At 37.7% G+C, this 18745-nt stretch overlaps 1 protein-coding gene across 8 annotated transcripts in view; it reads right to left on the bottom strand.

Moving 5' to 3' along the window:
• Nucleotides 1-18745, bottom strand: part of Arhgap24 (Rho GTPase activating protein 24) — a 482355-nt gene that overhangs the window by 4832 nt on the left and 458778 nt on the right. For all 8 annotated transcript variants that reach the window (XM_017802855.2, XM_029555325.1, XM_029555324.1 and 5 more), the window contains 3 exons: nt 17605-17678; nt 14564-14685; nt 1928-3005 (listed from right to left, as the gene is read on the bottom strand). In XM_017802855.2, the coding sequence (XP_017658344.1) occupies nt 1928-3005; nt 14564-14685; nt 17605-17678 (1274 nt within the window). The remainder of the gene's footprint in view (nt 1-1927; nt 3006-14563; nt 14686-17604; nt 17679-18745) is intronic.

Below are 18745 nucleotides of genomic sequence, written 5' to 3' on the forward strand. Positions count from 1 at the left end.
CAATAGAGGGATGCTTTTGGAAGCCCTTGTCAAGAAATTCCAATGGACTCTTTCATAAACATTTGAAAATTGCCCTGTTCTGATTTTTTTCTAGTTCCCTGTCTAGAACGTATGCTGCTAACTACTCTTGCCTTTGCTTTTCCTTCACATCTCCTATTCACGATTCAAGGACTTTCTTCTCCCCCTAGAGATAAAATTTATTCAATTTGGGAGTCTTTTAGATAGACCCACTGAAGGGGTATTCCAATTGCCTTATCCCATGTCCCTGTTCAGCATGGAAGAAGCCAGAGCAATCTGCGTCCCAATTCCCTATTGGCAATTCGGGTAACCTCTTCAGAGGAGGGTGTGATAAGAATAGGAGGTAAGAATTGGTTAGGCAGTTAGGGTTAAAAAGACCCCAAAGAAAAGTAGCAAGTTTCTTGGCTAAAAGTCACAATGTCCTTGGGCCTCTTAGCAACATACTCTGTTCCAAAGGCCAAAAATGTCAAAAATATTTGGGAGCTTTTACCTAATCCTTAAAAGATTTTAGGGTTACCTCTTCAGAGGGAGGAATGTTAGAGTAACCAAAAGACCCATAAAAAAATAAAGAAGAGTACATGAAGTTATCAGAAAAAAGTAATGGGGAGATATGGGAGGAGTTGGAAGGGAGGGAGTGGGCATGGATTTGATCAAAACACCTTATATGCTGTATGAAACGCTCAATAATTTATTTAAAAAACATGCTAAAGCTAATTATTTATCTATCATGTATCATCTCTATATTAAAGATATATACATATATCATGCCATATCATATTACAACTGACTGTGGAGTTTGGAGCTGTGAAAACAGTTGAAGAGAGTCAAATTATTGAGAATGCCATGCATAGAGAGGTTCCCAAGTCACATGGGTTAAACTTGGGGCCAGTACTGTGTGGCATACTGAGCCTTGTGCCTCCTCCTGATTTGATAATCCAGTATTCTTTGCCCTGTACCACATTGAAAGAGCACACACAGAATCTGTTTATAATTTCTGTGACCATGGCAAGGTATGGTAATCTTCAGGTCTCTAACACAAGGCTTGTCTGTGAGTCCTGGGCTGTGAGGCACATGTCCCTGAAGGGCACTATGAGGACAGGAGGCAGCCTTAACTGATCTACACTGCTTCCCCCAAGGAAGCTGCTAAGCAAACTTCCATCTTGGTCATCTTACTAGAAAATATAAACTAATATGAAATAGATTTTACCAAAACCGTTTCTTAAAGCTCACACACCTCACACCTCACTTAGGCTACAGTTTCCCTTGTTAATTCACTCTGTGTCATCTCATCTAAAATTATCTATAGAATCCAATTTCAGAGTAAAACTCAAAGCCTGAAAATGGGCCCCGCAAGGTCTATGTCACCTTGTACCTATCACATCTCTGAGCCCATCTGAATCCTCAGGGTCTGACAATGAGCTGGGAGATGAAACACTGTCAGAATTCAGAGACTGAAAATGAAAATTAAAGTTCTCTTTGCTTTTTAAATTTTACTGTTTTATCCAACTTTTTGTTCTACCTTAATTCCACACTTATCTTTGAAAATTAGCAGCCTCCTCATTCACTGTTCATGTCCAGATTGTTCCTTAATATTGATAAATATATTCAACAATAATTAAAGATAACCTTATTCCGCGACACTTATTCTGTGTCAAAGACAAGGCTTGGTGACTTCGTGTGTGCTTTTGAAGTAGCTACTACATCTTTAAAACTTTTCCATTAAGAATTCCAGGTTCAAGGTGGTTAAACTATCTTCCCCAAAATTCCACAGCTTGCAATGATTTATAAAGGGAGAGCCTGAACTCAGATCTCCCTGGTCTGAGCATATCTGACCCCATATGAGACTCAGTCCCAAAGGAGGAACCTGCGGCCGTGCCTCCGGCAGAAATAATCTCCAGGTTTTCCTCACCTTTTGATCCTGGACTCATACTCGATCTTTTGCTTCGTCATTTCCTGTTTCAGACTGGAAACTAAACTGTGAAGTGCACTGTGGTTGCTGGTGGTGTTGCCCACAAACGTCTCACTGTTGTCGCTGCTGCTGGTGGCACGACTACTTCGACCTCCCACGCTCCTGCGGTCACTCTTGTTTTCATAGTCCCCGGGGTGGGAAAGGTCGTCCTGAGGGGGCCCATCTAAAACAGGATCCTCAAAGTTCCCACCATAAAAGTCCTGATCTGGGCAAGTGGTTGTGGAGGAGCGACAGGAATTGGAGTTCTCAGGGAGGGAGATTTCACAGGAGGAGGTGGACCAGGTGGCGCTGTCAACGCTGTGCTTATCATCCAGAATCATCATGGAGAACTGCTGGTGGACATTATCATAGGTGGAGAGCCGGTTGTGCTGGCCTGACTCCCCAGCTGGTTCCTTTGGCTTGCTATCCCTCAGGGTCACGTAGCCATTGGGCAGCCAGCTCATGCTTCGACCATTTAAAGGGTTCCCGAGAGCGTCAGTGTTCAAAACACCCATGCGAACTGTTCCATTCTGCACACTGTGCGTGCCCATTTTGGTACCAGAACCCTTCAGTGAAGAGGCCCTTCTGGCTTGTAAGCTCCCGTTAGGGGTAGTCTGAGGCTTTTCAACACTTTCTGTGTTACTGCTGCTGAAGGACCCATTGGTGACTATCCCACTACCCTTATTGAAGGCTGGGTTCTTTTTAACCATGAGAGGGGGGCTCCTGGAGACATCCAGCTTGTGAACACTGTTCCTGGGGCTGTTGGTTTTGCTGCCTGATAAAGCTGTGGGAGACCCATTGTCCATACTGCTTCTCTGGGGAGATTCAGTCTTGTCCCAAGAGCACCGCCTGCCAGGGCTATCCTTGGAGTTATTGCTGTCCTTGTTCTGTAACTGACCTACAGTGGCTTTCTTCTGAATATCGTTGTTGTTGTTGTTCAGTCCATCTTGTGGCTTGCTTTGCAGTTCTGTATCTTTGGGGAAGAGGTGATCATGTTTACTAATCATCACTGACATTAGCTGCTGGACCACCACAGTGCCTGGAATATCACAGAAATGAGAGTGTGAGTGAGAGGTCTTTGATTCATTTTTCATTTTGAATGTAACTTTTAAGGAAAGATATTTAGGAGAATTTCCCCAATATTACTAGCAAAACATGATGAATTCATAGCAATTATAACATTGATAGAAACTAACATTTCTTGAGCATCTAGTCTGTTCCATGAACTGTGCCAAGCACTGTTTTATAGCTTAGCTGGATTATAAAACAATCATAAATAGTTACTGTTACTATCACAGTATTTTGAAGGTTAAATAACTTGACTAAGGCCACAAAACTTAGAAGACGACTTTGGGCTTAAACATAGAGATTCATATTTCTAGAGCCTGAATGTTAATCATTATGTGATATTTATTGCAAGTTTAGCACTTTAGTGTAAGAAATCTTTCTTAAGAGGAGGTCATTTTGATCTCCCATTTGACAATTGCCTCAAACCATCACTATACTTTAATAGCACTTTTAAATAGGACCATATATACTCTATATGGTCTATCTTTTTAATGTAGCAAGACAATGAAGTTTCATGTGTCTTTTGCTCAACATTGAAAAGCTTCAGGGCTTTTTTAAAATAAAAAGCTTCAGGGCTAAGGGACATTGGCCAGAATGGTATAGTAAGTACCTCTGAAAATCCTCTTCTCCTTAAGAATCAAAATTTGAAATGCCCTGATAGCCTCCTGGGAATCTAGAAGGCCATGGTCACACTTAGGAATGAGCACATGCTTTGGAAAGAACTGAGGATCCCTAAGCTCTCACCCCTGGCTGACCTTGAAGCAAGGCACAAGCTGAAACTGAAAGCTGGGCAAACTTGTAAACTGTCCAACTAAATGTTGATTTGGCTCATCAGGTACATAGAACCTCTTAGTGGAGGTAGGTAATCTTATTGGCTCCCAGTACTTAAGGAAACACCTACTTAGTCATTAAGTAACTACTAAACAAACCATACAGATACTTCAGTGGCCATAATATAACTAAAAATACAGACCTTATAAATTGTTCCAAAAAGATACTAAATGGACAGCAAGATATACAAACAGCAACAAATCCTAAGGAAGGGAAGAATAATATCCAAGATTCCTAGATATTATTAAGAATGTTAAATTTTCAATATAAGATAGGAGACATTCAAAGAATAAAGTCTGACTTAATCATAGGAAGAAAGAGTTGATTTGGAGGAAACGCAGACATAATCACTAGAAATGTTTTAAGTCAGTTATTTAAAATGAGCCCAAATAGCTAAAGGAAACCATGTCTGGAAAAACCAAAGGAAAGTGAGAATAACATCTCACCAAATAAAATCTACCAATAGAGACAGAGAGCATAAAGAACAACCACACGGATAGCCTGGAGGTGAGAAGTATAATGACTAAAATGAAAATGTCAGTAGACAGAATATTCAGTCCATGGAACAGCAAGAAAAGATTATGAGCCAAAATGAGCAGATGTTCAGAATCCTTTGGAGCCCTATCAATCACAGCAGCATATGTATCATGTTATCCCACAGGAAGAGGAGCAAGGGAAATGAGCAGAAAGACTATTTCAAAGAATAGTGACTGAAATGCCCTATTTTGGTAACAATCATGAGCATGTACCTCCAAGAAGCTCAGCAAATTCCAAGTGTGGTAAATGCAAAGAGATTCATTTATTGACAGATTAGAGTTAAATTGTCTTAGGATGAAGATAAAGAATCTTAGGAGCATCAAAAGAGAGGTGATTCATATACAAGTATCCTTTATTAATATGAACCAGTAATATGTCATCAGAAACCATGAGGTCTAAATACCAATGCAAAGGAATTCTCAAAACTTGAAATATAAAGGAGAAATGAAGGTTAACAGAATCAGATTTTTCATCACTAGTAAGTCCATTCTACCAGCAGACCTGTACTACAAGAACTGAAAATTTTTCATGGAATTTTAATAAAAGGGAAGTCTGATAGAAAAGATTCTTTTTCTTTTCTTTTTTTTTTGAGTCAGGGTCTCCCTGTAGCCCCATCTGGACTGGAGTTCACTTTATAGACCAGGCAGATCAAGTCTCTGACTCCCAAGTACTAGGACTAAGGCATGTACTACCACACCTATCTTGGAGAAAAGATTCTTCTTAAAGGCAGAAAAATAACTCAGATAATAATGGATAGAAAACTTGGTCTTTTATTTTTTAGCAGCAATTTAAAAGCTCAGTTGATTCATCAGATGCTAGGGCATATCAGTTTAAATTTCAAAATCCATCTTTACATGTTTTTATTTGATTTATAAGCTTTGGTCCTGTACTCCAAGACTATACAAGTAGACCTGTAGATTAGCTTTTCAAGATGGGGTCCCCAGTTCTCTATTGGTCTTACTGCATATTAATTTGATGCATCCACGATAAAGCATTTGGATGCCACTCACATCCTTCAGCTTTGCTTTGACTTTAATTCTATAAATTTGGTATAACTATATAATATTGACAAAGTTCCTAGAGTTTTTCCTGAAAAACAACTTACTAGTAAATACAGTTTTTATATAAAACACTAAAATTATAAGACTTGATGACGATATAATGGAAAGGGTTTTTGACAGTACAGCTGTCCAGCTGCTGACTAGGGCTGAACTGGACCAGTAGCCTGATGAGGGCAAGGCCATGCTTTCACTTAAAGCAACACTTCACTTAAATGATTCAAATTCAAAATTTGAATAGGAAAAAAATAGGTCATATTCATCCGTGTTCTGCGCATTCCTTCTGTGATGAGTCAAAACATAGTTTGGACTTAATTCCGGTGTGCCGGAGGCAATGCTAGACCAATGTCACTCACTCAAATTTTATGTTCATACAAATTACCTAGAGATTTTGGTAACATATTCTAATTCAGTAGCCATGAGTGGGACATGAAATTTTGTATTTCTAGCTAGCTTCCAGTTGCTAGCATCAAGAACAGTCTAGAAACAGTAGCATCATCTGAGAGCTTCTCCATTTCAGGACCTGCCTATGTGCCCTCTGAATCCAAACTTATATTTCCATAATAACCCCAGGTGATTTCTCTGTGTTTGGGAAACATTTAATAGGAGAAAATATTTAATGTATGTCTCAAATAAAGTCTCTCTGAAGCCTGTGATATAGTATTTTACAGTTTTCAGATGAGGAAATTGAGGTTCAGAAAGGTTAAACTCTTTGCTATGGCCACAGCTGGATAGTGAAGGAGACTAGTTATAACAAACAAACTAAATAAAAGACAATGATTTATGGAATCACCACCAATTACTATATAATTGCAAGACAAAAAGAACAAAATCACTTGAATGATGTATAAATCTTCCTTTTACAGTATTTTCAAAAAATTTAATCACATTTTCAAAACAGCACATCTAAAGCAAAATTTTCAGAGAAACTGAAGTGGTCATCAAGATTGTCACTGCTAAAGACGAGAGTACACGCTGTTATTTCATTACTTCCTTATGTGACAGACAGTTTTGAAGGTTTACCATTTGCATTCATGTGGCTCAGTCTAGCACTGGGGAAAATGAATCTTTTTTCCCCATCCTTAGAATATTAGCATTTAAAGCATCACTGGTTTCTATCATAGCTATGGATTATGAGAGACATTTAATGAAATGAGCAACAAAATTTCCACAGACTCCATAATGAGCTTATGAACAGGCAGGACAAAGCGTATCTGTTAAATGATAGAGTGGGTGTCTTGGCCCCACAGATTTGAATTTTTCTTCTTTGTGTGTTGGGAGGTTTCTCCTCTATCTAGTCTCTGGGACAAATAATGGCAGTGGTCTCCCACAAGGGTCATTCTTTCAATTTTGTAAGTCATAGTAATGTAGATGTGTGCCTGTCTCCATATGTACTATCTTTTTCTTTGCCATCACTCCTTTCTGTCATTTCCTCTTTTAGAATGTTAACGGAGGCTATTAAGCCCCAATAATGAGGTCAGAGTGGCTATGGTCACCAGCCTATTATGCAGAATGCAAGCAGCCTCTGGACTCCTGCCATGCTGTACAACTCAGCAATTCCCTCCTGGCCCACAATATTTTATGCAGGTTGAATTTAAAAATCATAGTATAGGCAGTTTTCTCCAGAAACATTGGCTAAGAATTTAATTTTCCTTTAAAGATACCTAGGTCATAGTCTATGCAATATATTTTCAATTTTTTTTTGCAGCAAATAAGCTAGACAGCTGCCATTTTCCATGTCTAAAGATATCCAATGAGTTTTGAAAACTGCATACAATAATGGAAAAACTATCTAATTACAATAGGGAAAATTTGCCTTGTGCCTTTTGCAGTCAGCCCCTTACTCATATGCCCTGCCTGTGGTAGCACCTCTATTGTGATCTCTGTGACTCTGGTTTTGCTTTTACCATAATTTAATAAATAAATGAAATCATACAGTTGTCCTAGTTTCATTATGTTACTATGATAAAATATCCTGACAAAAAAACAGCTTAGGGGAGAAAAAGTTTATCTTAACTCACAGTTCTAGATTATAGTCCATCCTCTAAGGGGAATTCAGCTCGTCACATTGCATCCACAGCAAGAGCAGGGAGAACAGACTCAGCTCCTATTCAGCTTTCTCTAGTCTTAACACAGTCTAGGATTCAAACCAGGAAACAGTGCTGCCCACTTTCAGGCTGAGTCCTTCCATGCTGGTTAAGGCAATCATGCCAGACTCCCCCAGGATGCCCAGATCTAGATAATTCTTCATTGAGACTTTTTTCCTGATTCTAGGTTATGTTAAGTCGACAGTTAAAAACAGCCACAGCAGCCTCATGTGCAGGCATGTTTCACTTAGCATAGAGGTCTTGACATTTATCTGTGTTGCTACGCATATCAGTAGTTCATTCTTTTTATTGCTGAGTAGTATTTCATTTTGTAGATGTAAATTTGTTTATGAACTGTTTCTTTTTTTATTATAATTTTTATCAAACATATTCTTTGACAGTTTTATACATGTATACAATGCATTCTGGGTACTCTTACCCTCACCCTCTCCTCTCATCTTCCAACCCTTGTCAGTCCTTCCTACAAGTCCCTTTCTCACATTCATGTGTTTTTGTTTTGTTTTGCTTTGTAACCCACTGAGTGACCATGGGTTTGGAATTGTCCATTGGGGCCTGGTGGGCTCATCCCTGGGTACTCAACTGCAGAAAATGACTACCCTCCCCCAGAATCTACTGGTGGCCTGTGGTTCAGTAGGGAGGGGTTGGGCCTAATAAGCTCCTCTCCAATCCATGACTGACTAATGCCAGGCCCCATCTGGTGCAGGCCCAGCGGAGGCAGCCTCAGCTACTATGAAATCATGGTTGCAATGGTTGCGCCATGCCCTGAAGATGGCACTTCTCAGCCCTTCTCTCTGCTTCTTGGCTCTTCCATTCTTTCTGTCCGTTCTTTTTAAAAAAAAAATTATTAGTTTTATTTTATGTGTATTAGTGTATTTCCTGCATGTAAGTACACCTGTGTCATGCAATGCCCATGGAGTCAGAAGAGAGTGTCAGATCCCCTGGAACTGGAGTTATGGAAGGTTATTAGCTGCCATGTGGCTGCTGGGAATCAAACCCTGGTCCTCTGCAAGAACAGTCAGTGCTCTTAACCACTGAGCCACCTCTTCAGTCCCTTCTGTTCCTTCTTATGCACTGTTCCTTGAGCTCAGAGGGATGGTATAAACAAGGATCTTGCTATGTAGTCCAGGCTTACTTAGGACTTTGGATAATTCTGTGTCTCCTTCCCAAAGTTGAGATTACACTGTACATGACATGTCTAACTATCTATTCCCTACTCGATGGAGAATTTTGCTGTTTTATTGTTTGCTACTAGGAACGTTTGACTTGTGAACATATGTTTTCTTTGTTTCTTAAGTATATCTTTAAAATATTTAGGGTATCATTCTGTTGGGTCTTATGGGTAACATAACATATTTAAGTTTATATAAAACTTTCCTAATTATTCAAAATGGTTCTAACATTTTGTATTCCCACCAAGAAAACTTGCCATTTTCAATATCCTTTTAATGCTTTGCAGTGGCATCTCATTGTTTAATGACTAAAGAAGTTATGGAAATCTGTGCACTGGTTGTCATTGTCAATCATCTTTGACAATGTGCTTATTTCAAAACTTTTGCCCATTTTTTATCTGGGTCTGTTTTATACTACACATGTTTTTATATATTCTTAACACAAGTTCTTTTAAAATATTTTATTATTTTTCTTTTTTATGTGTGTGTGTTTTGTCTGCATGTATGTAAGCACACTCCTGTTGTACAATACCCACAGAAGCCAGAAGAGGTCATCAGATCCCCTGGAACTGGAGTTAACGACAGTTGTTAGCCACCATGTGGGAGCTGTGAACCCATCCTCGGTCCTCTGCATGAGCAGCCAGTGCTCTCAACCACTGAGCCAGCTCTCCAGTCCCTTAACACAAATTCTTTAATCTGATATGTGACCTAAAAATACATTCCTCATGCTTATGGCTAATTCTTTTGTTATCTTAAAAATACCTTCAAACTAAAGTTTCAATTTTGGTGAAATCTAAATTATTGATAAAAGCTTTTTAAATCATAAACGGACCTTTTTACTAATTTAATTTAAGAGAGAATTTTAACAGGAAAATTTAAAAAAACTAGTTTATATTTTTCAACATAATTCATATTAGTTGGCTGAAAACAGTGCATATTAGTAGCCAAGAATAATGAGTTAATTCATTTCAAACATCTAGCAAAATGAGCAATAAGATAAAGAAAAATATTAAGGCTACATAAACATCTAATGTATTTTTACCAACCAAAACAGTTGTCAGTTAGGCCTCTTGTTGGCTTTATAATGAAAACACATGATGGGTACAAAACTTAGCCATTACACAGAGATTACACCCACTCTTCATTAAATTAATACTTTATATACCTTTTGTACCTCAGAAGTTGCTTCAGCCTCAGAGAATATTCATTTCGATTGCAATGTATTATGCACAAAGGGTGTTAAATGACTAAGGGGGCCTGATCACAAGCCCAAAATCAATCTCAGAGCCCAAGGCCAGTGAGCCGATGTCTACCCTCAGGCCTCTGCTTACCTTTCCACAGCTAGCCACAGCTTCTAGAGGAACTTTTCTGAAATCAAAGTTCTTTCTCACTACTCTCTTCCTCGATAGCTATTAAATATTCCCAAATGCAGAACACTTAAGAAGACCTTCAGAACACTGAAGGTACAAACTAACCTATGCATCCCGATAGCATGGACCTTCCCAAATATTTTACTCAAATGCACTGTGGTCTCTCCTATTGTTAACAGCAGAATGTTTGTGTCCTCCTCAGATTTATGTGTTGAAATCATGGCCTTCAAGGTCATGATGCTAGGCTGAAGGCAGGTCGTTAGGCTATGAGAGTGGACCCTCTCATAAATGACATTGTTGACCTTATAAAAGACAACATCGGGGAGCTGCTTCATCCCTTCTGGTGTGTGAGGACACTGCAAGAAGACAACTATCAGGTAACCAGGAGACTGGTCTTCACCAGACACCAAATTTGTGGGTTCCTTGGTCTTATTCTTTTTCTGGTGGGATGACTGCTGGAATGTATTTGTATTTGTGTAGCTCCCCCAGCCTCAAAGATGAATGGCCATCACTTCTTACTTTGTGCTGTCACAGCTCTTTGACAAACTATGCATATAGTAGTTCCCATTCTGTATTGTAATTAAATATTTCTGTGTTAAAAACTGCAGATAGGCCATAAATTTTTTAGAAGCAAAACTCATCCTTATTTATGTTTTTGTTTTCCTAGACTTATGGCAGAACTCTGCAAAAACTTGCTATTTAATGAATGTTTATAAGGTGAATAAAGGAATGTATTTAAAGATTATATAATTCCATCAGATATGGCCATTCTATTGAAAATACATAATACAAATTATTCTAATTAGGAAAATAAATATAGCTTCACAATATAAATAATATACAAACACTAAAAGCATAGAATAGTGCACCATATAAGAACTTGGATACCACAGGGAATGATGCATTTAATGACTGATGAAGGGGTAACAGTCTCAAAAGAATTTATATATAATTTTTATAATTAACCAAGAGAGATGACAGCTAGCTTAGAAGACAGGGAAACAGACCATTCTACTTGATTTGATTAGCATATATGGCAATTATATTCTGTATCAAACATGAAGACACATAGACCAGAAAGCAGAATAGAAAATTTAAAGAGATAACCTTGCTAGCCTTCCACCAAAACCAACCAGACAAGCCAAAAATCTAGTGACAAATCAAACAAATAAACTTATCCATTTAAGCATATCCTTAAGAAATTTGTAGAGAAGATCACTATGCATACTAACATTAACTCATTAAGAAAAACAGATTACTTCAAAACAACTTCCTATGCATTATAATGCAGTCAGCCAAAAGCCTTGGTGATAAACAACCACAGTCCTGGCATTTGGGAGGCAGAGGCAGGAGGATTGGTGTTTCTAGGGAGGAGAAGATGTGGAGTCAGATTTGGTGTTCTCTAGAGATAAACATCTACTTGTTTTTGTTTTTTTAATCCTTTGATGCAAGAATAGTGTTTCCTTAATACCGACTGTGTAGGAAGTAATGGAGTGGCTTCTGTGATCCATAAGGTCTCTTGAAGATTTTGTTGCTGTGAGCCAGTTTCCCCCAAAGCCAGGTCAAATGAAATAACTGAAATGATCGTAAGAACCAGTGATCCATAACCATTACGGCAGCAGATGAACTTGTTATACCATTTTGCTGCTGTTCATAACACCATGCAATTTAAAAGGAGTTTCTCCTGAAACCATGAGATAAATCTAGGGGTTTATTTTTTGTCTTTTTTTTAGAAATAACTTATTAAATGGAAAGAATCTGGGCTAATAGGTTCTAAGTAACCTTGGGAAACAGAACCATGTGCTCTTGTGACCTAGATACCTGATCTTGCGTCCCTGGGAACCTCACTTTGCTACTTCATCCAAAAAGATAATGAATGAATGTGGATGTGCTTGAGAATTATATATCAAATCACTGAAAGGCAACACATGCATCTTTATTGAAAACAAATAAGATGGAGAACTATTGCTTGACCTTTTGTGTATGAGATGTTCCAGGACTAGGGATGGAAGGACAGGGCTGTGATAAGACTAGGGTGGGTCCAACCTTATACCCCCCAGTGGAAGCTGGATAAATGGTTTTGAATAAAAATTTGACTCAGGGACAGAGTTCCTGGACACAGTTCCAGGACATGGTTTCAAGAAACATTTAAGGGAATGGGTAACCTCCGAGTTTGGGCCCACTCTTAAAAACCAAAGTTAAGAATCAGGCTGGTTTATTCAGGTAATTGTAATGTACCATAGTAAGTCCGCATTTTTTTTTTTAACTCAGGTATTTTGTCATAGAAATGAAAACCTTACTAATTCAACAGAACACCTAGAATGAGGAATTCACAGAGACAGCGCAATAGTGGTTTCCAGGATCTGGGTGGAAAGAGGGATGGGGATTAATGTTTAATGGCTCAGTGTTTCAGCTTTGCAAGTTAAAAAGAATTCTGAAGATGGACAGCATGGTGGTTGCACAGCAATGTGAATGCTCTCAGTACCACTGATCTGTGTACTTAGGATAGTTGCGATGATACATTTTATATTACATATATTTTTCCATAATAAATAGATGAAAGAAATTAGAATATCACCATTTCAGCCTTTGATGAATTAATGTTTTAAGCACTGTATTAAACTAAAAGAATAAAGAGAGCTAAGAAGCTGTGACAGGACTCCTCATTTAAGAGCCCCGCACAATCTATAGTCATGCCAAGGAGGTTAGGCATGGATTTTATCAATGCCCCAACTTGTAGAAAATACCAAGGGCAAAGGAGCAGGTGAAATGTAGAGATGGACCATTGGAAACTCTATAGGTTAGTTAACATATTTTCACCTAATACATTATAAGAGATGATACCAATATAATACATCTGGGGAAATTATTTGAATGATAGAACTGCAAAGAAACACAAGGAAATGATTGTTATAAAGTTAAATGTTAAGATATCAGGCACTTTTGGGCTAATACACCAGGAAAAATTGTGGGATGTCAGAAATGCTAATTTTTTTTTTTACCTAGGTGGTGTTTGCTAGTGTTTTTTTTTATTATAATACACATTAAGATGTAATATGTGAGTGTTAAATATTTACAATTCTTATTCTTTTATTTGCATTTTAAATGCATGAGTGTTTTGCCTGCATGTATGTAAGTGTACCTGTTGTGCAATGCTGGGGGAGGCCAGAAAAGGGCATTGAATCTCCTGGCACTGGAGAGAATTAAAGTTGTTAGCGGTCTTGTGGAGGTTGGGACCTGAACCTGGGTCCTCTGCAAGAGCAGTCAGTATTCTTAACCATGGAGCATCTCTACAGCTTTGAGTGTTAAACATTAAAAAAAAAAAAAAAAAAAAAAAGCCCTCAACCAATTAACTAAAGTACCTCGGCTTCTTCTAGGTTCAAATATAATATTTTCTTATGTGTACTAAATTCTTTAGATATAAATTAAATACTCTGGAATATCTAATACAGAGAACTTGATGTTCAAATTGCATTTCCCTCAATATTAAAAAAAACAAAGAGGTTAAGCTAAGGTGATATAGGCAGATACAGAAAAGCTTTGTCTCACATACAAGTTACAGAAGAATGAAAATCTAAGAATTTTCAAAAAAAGAATAAGGTCCCACTGTAAAGTCCATGCAACTGAGGTGATTTTTTTTTTCTTTGAGATTAAATAAACTCAGAATAAAACTAAAATGTTCCTTTTCCCTTATTAAATCCTGAAATGTTTGATTAAGAAACTTTGCAGAAAACAATGATTGCACTAATGCCGACAAGTGAAAACAGTCACTGAAGCCCTGAGGCTGATGGAATGGAAGAGAAGTAGATCATCATGGGAAATAATGTGAAAGGCATTATGATTTGAATAATAAGGATTTCTTTATATTTCAACTCACAAGTAGAGAGCATTGCCTTATAAACAATCAAATTTGTTTCCTTCTTGAAATCAGTCAACTCCCTTCAAACTAAGTAATACGTATATTAAGGCTGAGTGTGGTAGTGCACATCTTTAATCCCAGCATCCAGGGGGCAGAAACGGGGATCTCGGAGTTTGAGACCAGCCAGTGCTACATAGCAAGATCCTGTCTCAAACAAAACAAAACAAACAAACAAACAAAATTCACAAACAATAACCAATAAATAGAAATAACTTGAATTTTTTGACTATTGCACTGGACTTAGAAGCTGAAGTGCATTTTTTTCAGTTCTTTCATCAATTTATAGGTTTATGGATTTATGGAAATTTCTTTGGTAGTTGAGAGTCTACTAAGGAATCATTTTTTTGTGATTTTTATGTTGAGTAACATAAAACAAGAATGTCTAAATTTAAAAAGAAAGCACTTTAGATTTAAGGAATAACTGGAGTTCCTTAATGGAGCTACGTGACTTATTTCCTTAGTTTGCTTAATGAGATTCAAGACAACCAAGAAGCAGTTGAGTTTTCTGGTGAGGCTGTCAGATAATCACCCTCTTACCCTCCATGATGGTCAAAGGATCTTCCACCTTTGGGCGCAGGATGTTAGGACCAAAGACTGTTGCCAAGTTCTGTGCACTCATCTTGTTAACTCCTGAATAGGACTGCACTTCATCCAAGAACCTAGCAGTTACAAGAATAGGATTGAAAACACGGGACTCAGTTTCTTAGTGGAATGAAATGGGTCATTGGAAAATTTATGAACTGAAATATGTTCAAAGATGATTATCTTTGTTTATGGAAAAAAAAACTGCATAGAAATTCAAACATCTCTCACTCCAATGTAGAGAAATTACACTGCAAGTGACGAGCATCAGGCTTTAGGGGCCATGGCAAAGATCTGTTCTGGTCTGGCCTGGCTTGGTTTCCTCTGTGGGTCAAAGTGTGTTTGGACATTAACATGGAATTTGAAAGTCAAAATATATATATATATATTTGCTGTGGTTTACATGAGAGTCCCTCAAAGGCTCATGTTTTAAAGGCATGAAGCCATTATTGTGCAGTGAAAACTTCAAGAAGTGGAGTCTAGTGCAAGGTTTTCCAATTATTGTGTGTGTCCTTGAAGGTGATATTGGGACTCAACCCCACTATACAGTGAAAAAAAGAGAGGACACATGAATTGGGAGGGAACAGCAGTCAGGGAGGGTAGGGGACGAAAAAGAGAGGAGGGAATTGGAGTGTGGACTTGATTAAAACACATTCTCTACATGTATGAAATTCTCAAACCGTAACAGGATGAAACACATACAAATAAAACGGGAACGAAAACAAAAGAGTTGAAGAGCCTCAATCCTTCTCTTTTATTTAACTGTAGCTGGACTTGAAGTTAAAGATTTTTTTTTATATTTTATTTATTATTTTTATTTTATGTGCATGATTATATTGCCTGCATATATGTGAGTGCACTCATGTCGTGCAATGCCACAGAGGTCAGAAGAGGGCTTCAGATTCCCCTGGAACTGGAGTTAAGGACTGTAGCCACCATGTAGGTGCTGGGAATCGAACTCGGGTCCTCTGCAAGAGCAGTCAGTGCTCTTAACCTCTGAGCCATCTCTCCATACCCAAAGTTAAAGGTATTTATGAAGAAATTATAAAGCTCTTAAACAGGCATATAAATGTTTTTTAAAAGGTAGGTTTATACTGATTTGAAATGCAATAAACAAAGGCAATGCATGGCCTTCAAATAAAATACACTTAAAGATTTAAGAAAAAATTTGGTCATTAAATGAATGATTTTGCAATGTGGGCCTGCCTTGTTATCTTGCCTCACTCTGACAGGCCCAAAGAGACACGAACAATCATGTATGCACTGAATGTCTCAAACGGTGACACTAATGAACCTTTTATCCTTTTTAGTTGATATGAACTTAGATATTTTGTCATATAAATAGAAAGACGACTAACATATCTTCCAACACTTTGGGTATTAAGTCTATGTATATATTCAATTATAGAATGGTATAAAAATCATCTGATAAAATCCCCCTTTTTAAAGAGAGGGACCTCTGTCTTTGTGCTGGAATTTGTGAACTTCTAATTTATAGTCTATTACAACATAAGATCAAATATTGTAGAAATGAAAAGATCAGTTCTATTGATGAAAACTTGCAAGCACTAATTATTTCAGTTAACGGGTGCTTAAGAAGGCATGAACTGGGGCTTCCTGGGATACTTTTGGTGGAAAGACTGCTGCGTATTCATTCAGCCTTTCTCACTGCAGCCTGCTCTTCCCTTCTGCAAGAGCTCCTGCTCTCTCATGGCTTGAAAACTGTATGACGAGATAAAAAGAAATGCTGAAAAATAAAAATAGCATTTATACAGCGCTGCACTGTGTCAGGCAAGATGCTAACCGACTAAATTCTGAATGGATGTCTGCAAAACAGACATTACTATCTTTTCCATTTTACAGATGAGAGAGGAGATAACAGGGAGATTAACATCTTAGGATCTAGAGCTAATAAATGGCAGAACGGAGATTTGAAACCAGACTCATAGCGTCTGTGCTCATAGATATGAGACCAGGAGTTTTATTTATTTTTATTTTTTAAAAATATCTATTTATTTTATTTTATGAATATTTGTGCATTGTCTGCATGGATATAAATGTACCCATGTCATACAATGCCTGCAGAGGTCAGAAAAGAGTGGAATTCCCCTGGAACCGGAGTTATAGATGGTTGGTAGCCATCATGTGGGTACTGAGGATTGAACCCAGGTCCTTTGCAAGAGCAGCCAGTGCTTAATCTTATCTAGATTAAATTAAAAATCTTGAATAGTTCAAGAGAAGACTTTCGTTGTGTAAAGACTTGCAATATTGTATTCAAACAAGCCTTTAATTTTCTTTAATTTAAACAGAATGGAACCTTTTCCTACCTAATACAGTAACTTGAATGAGTTAAAATTCTTGAATGAAATGAAAATTCTCTGTGCTCATATTTATGTATAGGTAAAAAAAAAATTTGTGTTTTTTTCAAAGTGTGAAGTTGAAGGTCCAATTTGCTTCTAACAACAATTACTAGAAAAAGTTGTGATGTAAAGTTTGGGATTTCCTTCTCAGTTACAATGACATTGCCTAGCATCTAAAACTTCATAGTTCCTAGCTAGCTGTGTGACCTAGGTGTTTTCACTGCCTCCTTTTTAGAACCCTGGACTCAGAAGAGACAAAAATATTGTATAAAGATGTAGCAGTCATCAGTGATAAGAGTCTGCATTCCCAAGCAGAGCTTCTTCATGTGAAGGCATACATTCCACACTGCTTTTTCAGTACTGTGGTACACGGGCTGGTATGTAACAACTTTGATGGAAGTTCAGAGCAACGTATCTTTAATATGTGGAGGCACGAGAAATTTCAAAATCACCAAATTACAAAAAGCAAGCAATTTTAGTGCTCAGGAAATCTTTGAGATAACCTTGTCGAACCTCTTAATTTTCCAGGAGACTAACATAAAAGCACCTGAGATTTTATCCATTGTTCAGTAGAAATTATTGTCAGGCAAAATATAATCTTGTCTAGTTCAACTTTGCCTTTAGAGAAGTTCTTACCTGCAAATATACTTCAGGAGGTTGTAATTAACCACCGGCAAACTCTTCACCTGTTTCGCTAATTCCTTAACACCCTGAGTACAAACAAGAAGAGAATGAATGCATGTATATTATTATCTTTCTATGCATTAGCCTTGGAATTCAATCAAGGAGGAAATACCCACACAGGATTTTATTTTTTCCTTCTTAATATATTGTTGGTGAGCAAACCTTTCCACCAACATAATGAGCAATTAGAAATATTTCCAAAGATGTACAAATATTCTAAATACCTCTGTAAACACAGTCACACATTGCATGATATTTCAGTCATGATAGTCTACATATAGAATGATGGCTCAACAGATAAATCATCTAGAGATGCCGCAGTCGTCTCTGTTTGCAAAACTACACACTGTGGTCTTTGCATAATGAAGACACTGCCTAGAGATGCACCCCTCGGAGCTGTTATGGAATACAGGGGCACTATTTTGGAAACAGATTTAAGTGAAGCTCTTTTACTATTTTAAAATTTTGTTTACAGTTGACTTGAAAACAGAAGACAGCTTCATTTTCAATAAAGTTATTTGGAAAAACCAGACAGGATATAGTAAACATCCTTCAAAAATTAACATTCCTAAAATATAGAGATGTAAGTCTACTGGCAAACTGGACATGTCTCTGTGGTCATGTCTATGATATATGATATGGGGTGGCAAGAGTTGGAAAGCCTGAGGTGGTAGCATTTCACAAAGGATGAATTTCTTTGGTTTTTCACTGTAGAATTCATTGTAGAGGTTCTCTAACATGTAAAGGATCACAAAAAGGTCAATTGAAAATAGGATCTGCTTTCTTCTTTCTGTGCGTGGTCAGGTAGTGTTTTTGGCTTCACAAGACAGGTAGTCTCTGTCACAAATACTCTTGTGGTGCAAAGGGATATAAGGACAGTATCGCATGGCACACAAACCAGAACAGCGTTTGTGAAAATATAGGCAGCAGTTCCTGACACAAATGCCAGGAAAATCCAATGGTGGAAAGAACATTTTCTTCAACAGATGGTGCGAAGACTGAAGTTGCCCCTCTCCTCACACCATAAACAAGAATGGACCCAAAATGGATCACAGACCTCACTGTAGTTATGAAGTCATACAAGTCTTGGAAG

Source organism: Nannospalax galili, unplaced genomic scaffold, assembly GCF_000622305.1.
Source record: "Nannospalax galili isolate Female #2095 unplaced genomic scaffold, S.galili_v1.0 scaffold405, whole genome shotgun sequence".
NCBI lineage: Eukaryota > Metazoa > Chordata > Mammalia > Rodentia > Spalacidae > Nannospalax > Nannospalax galili.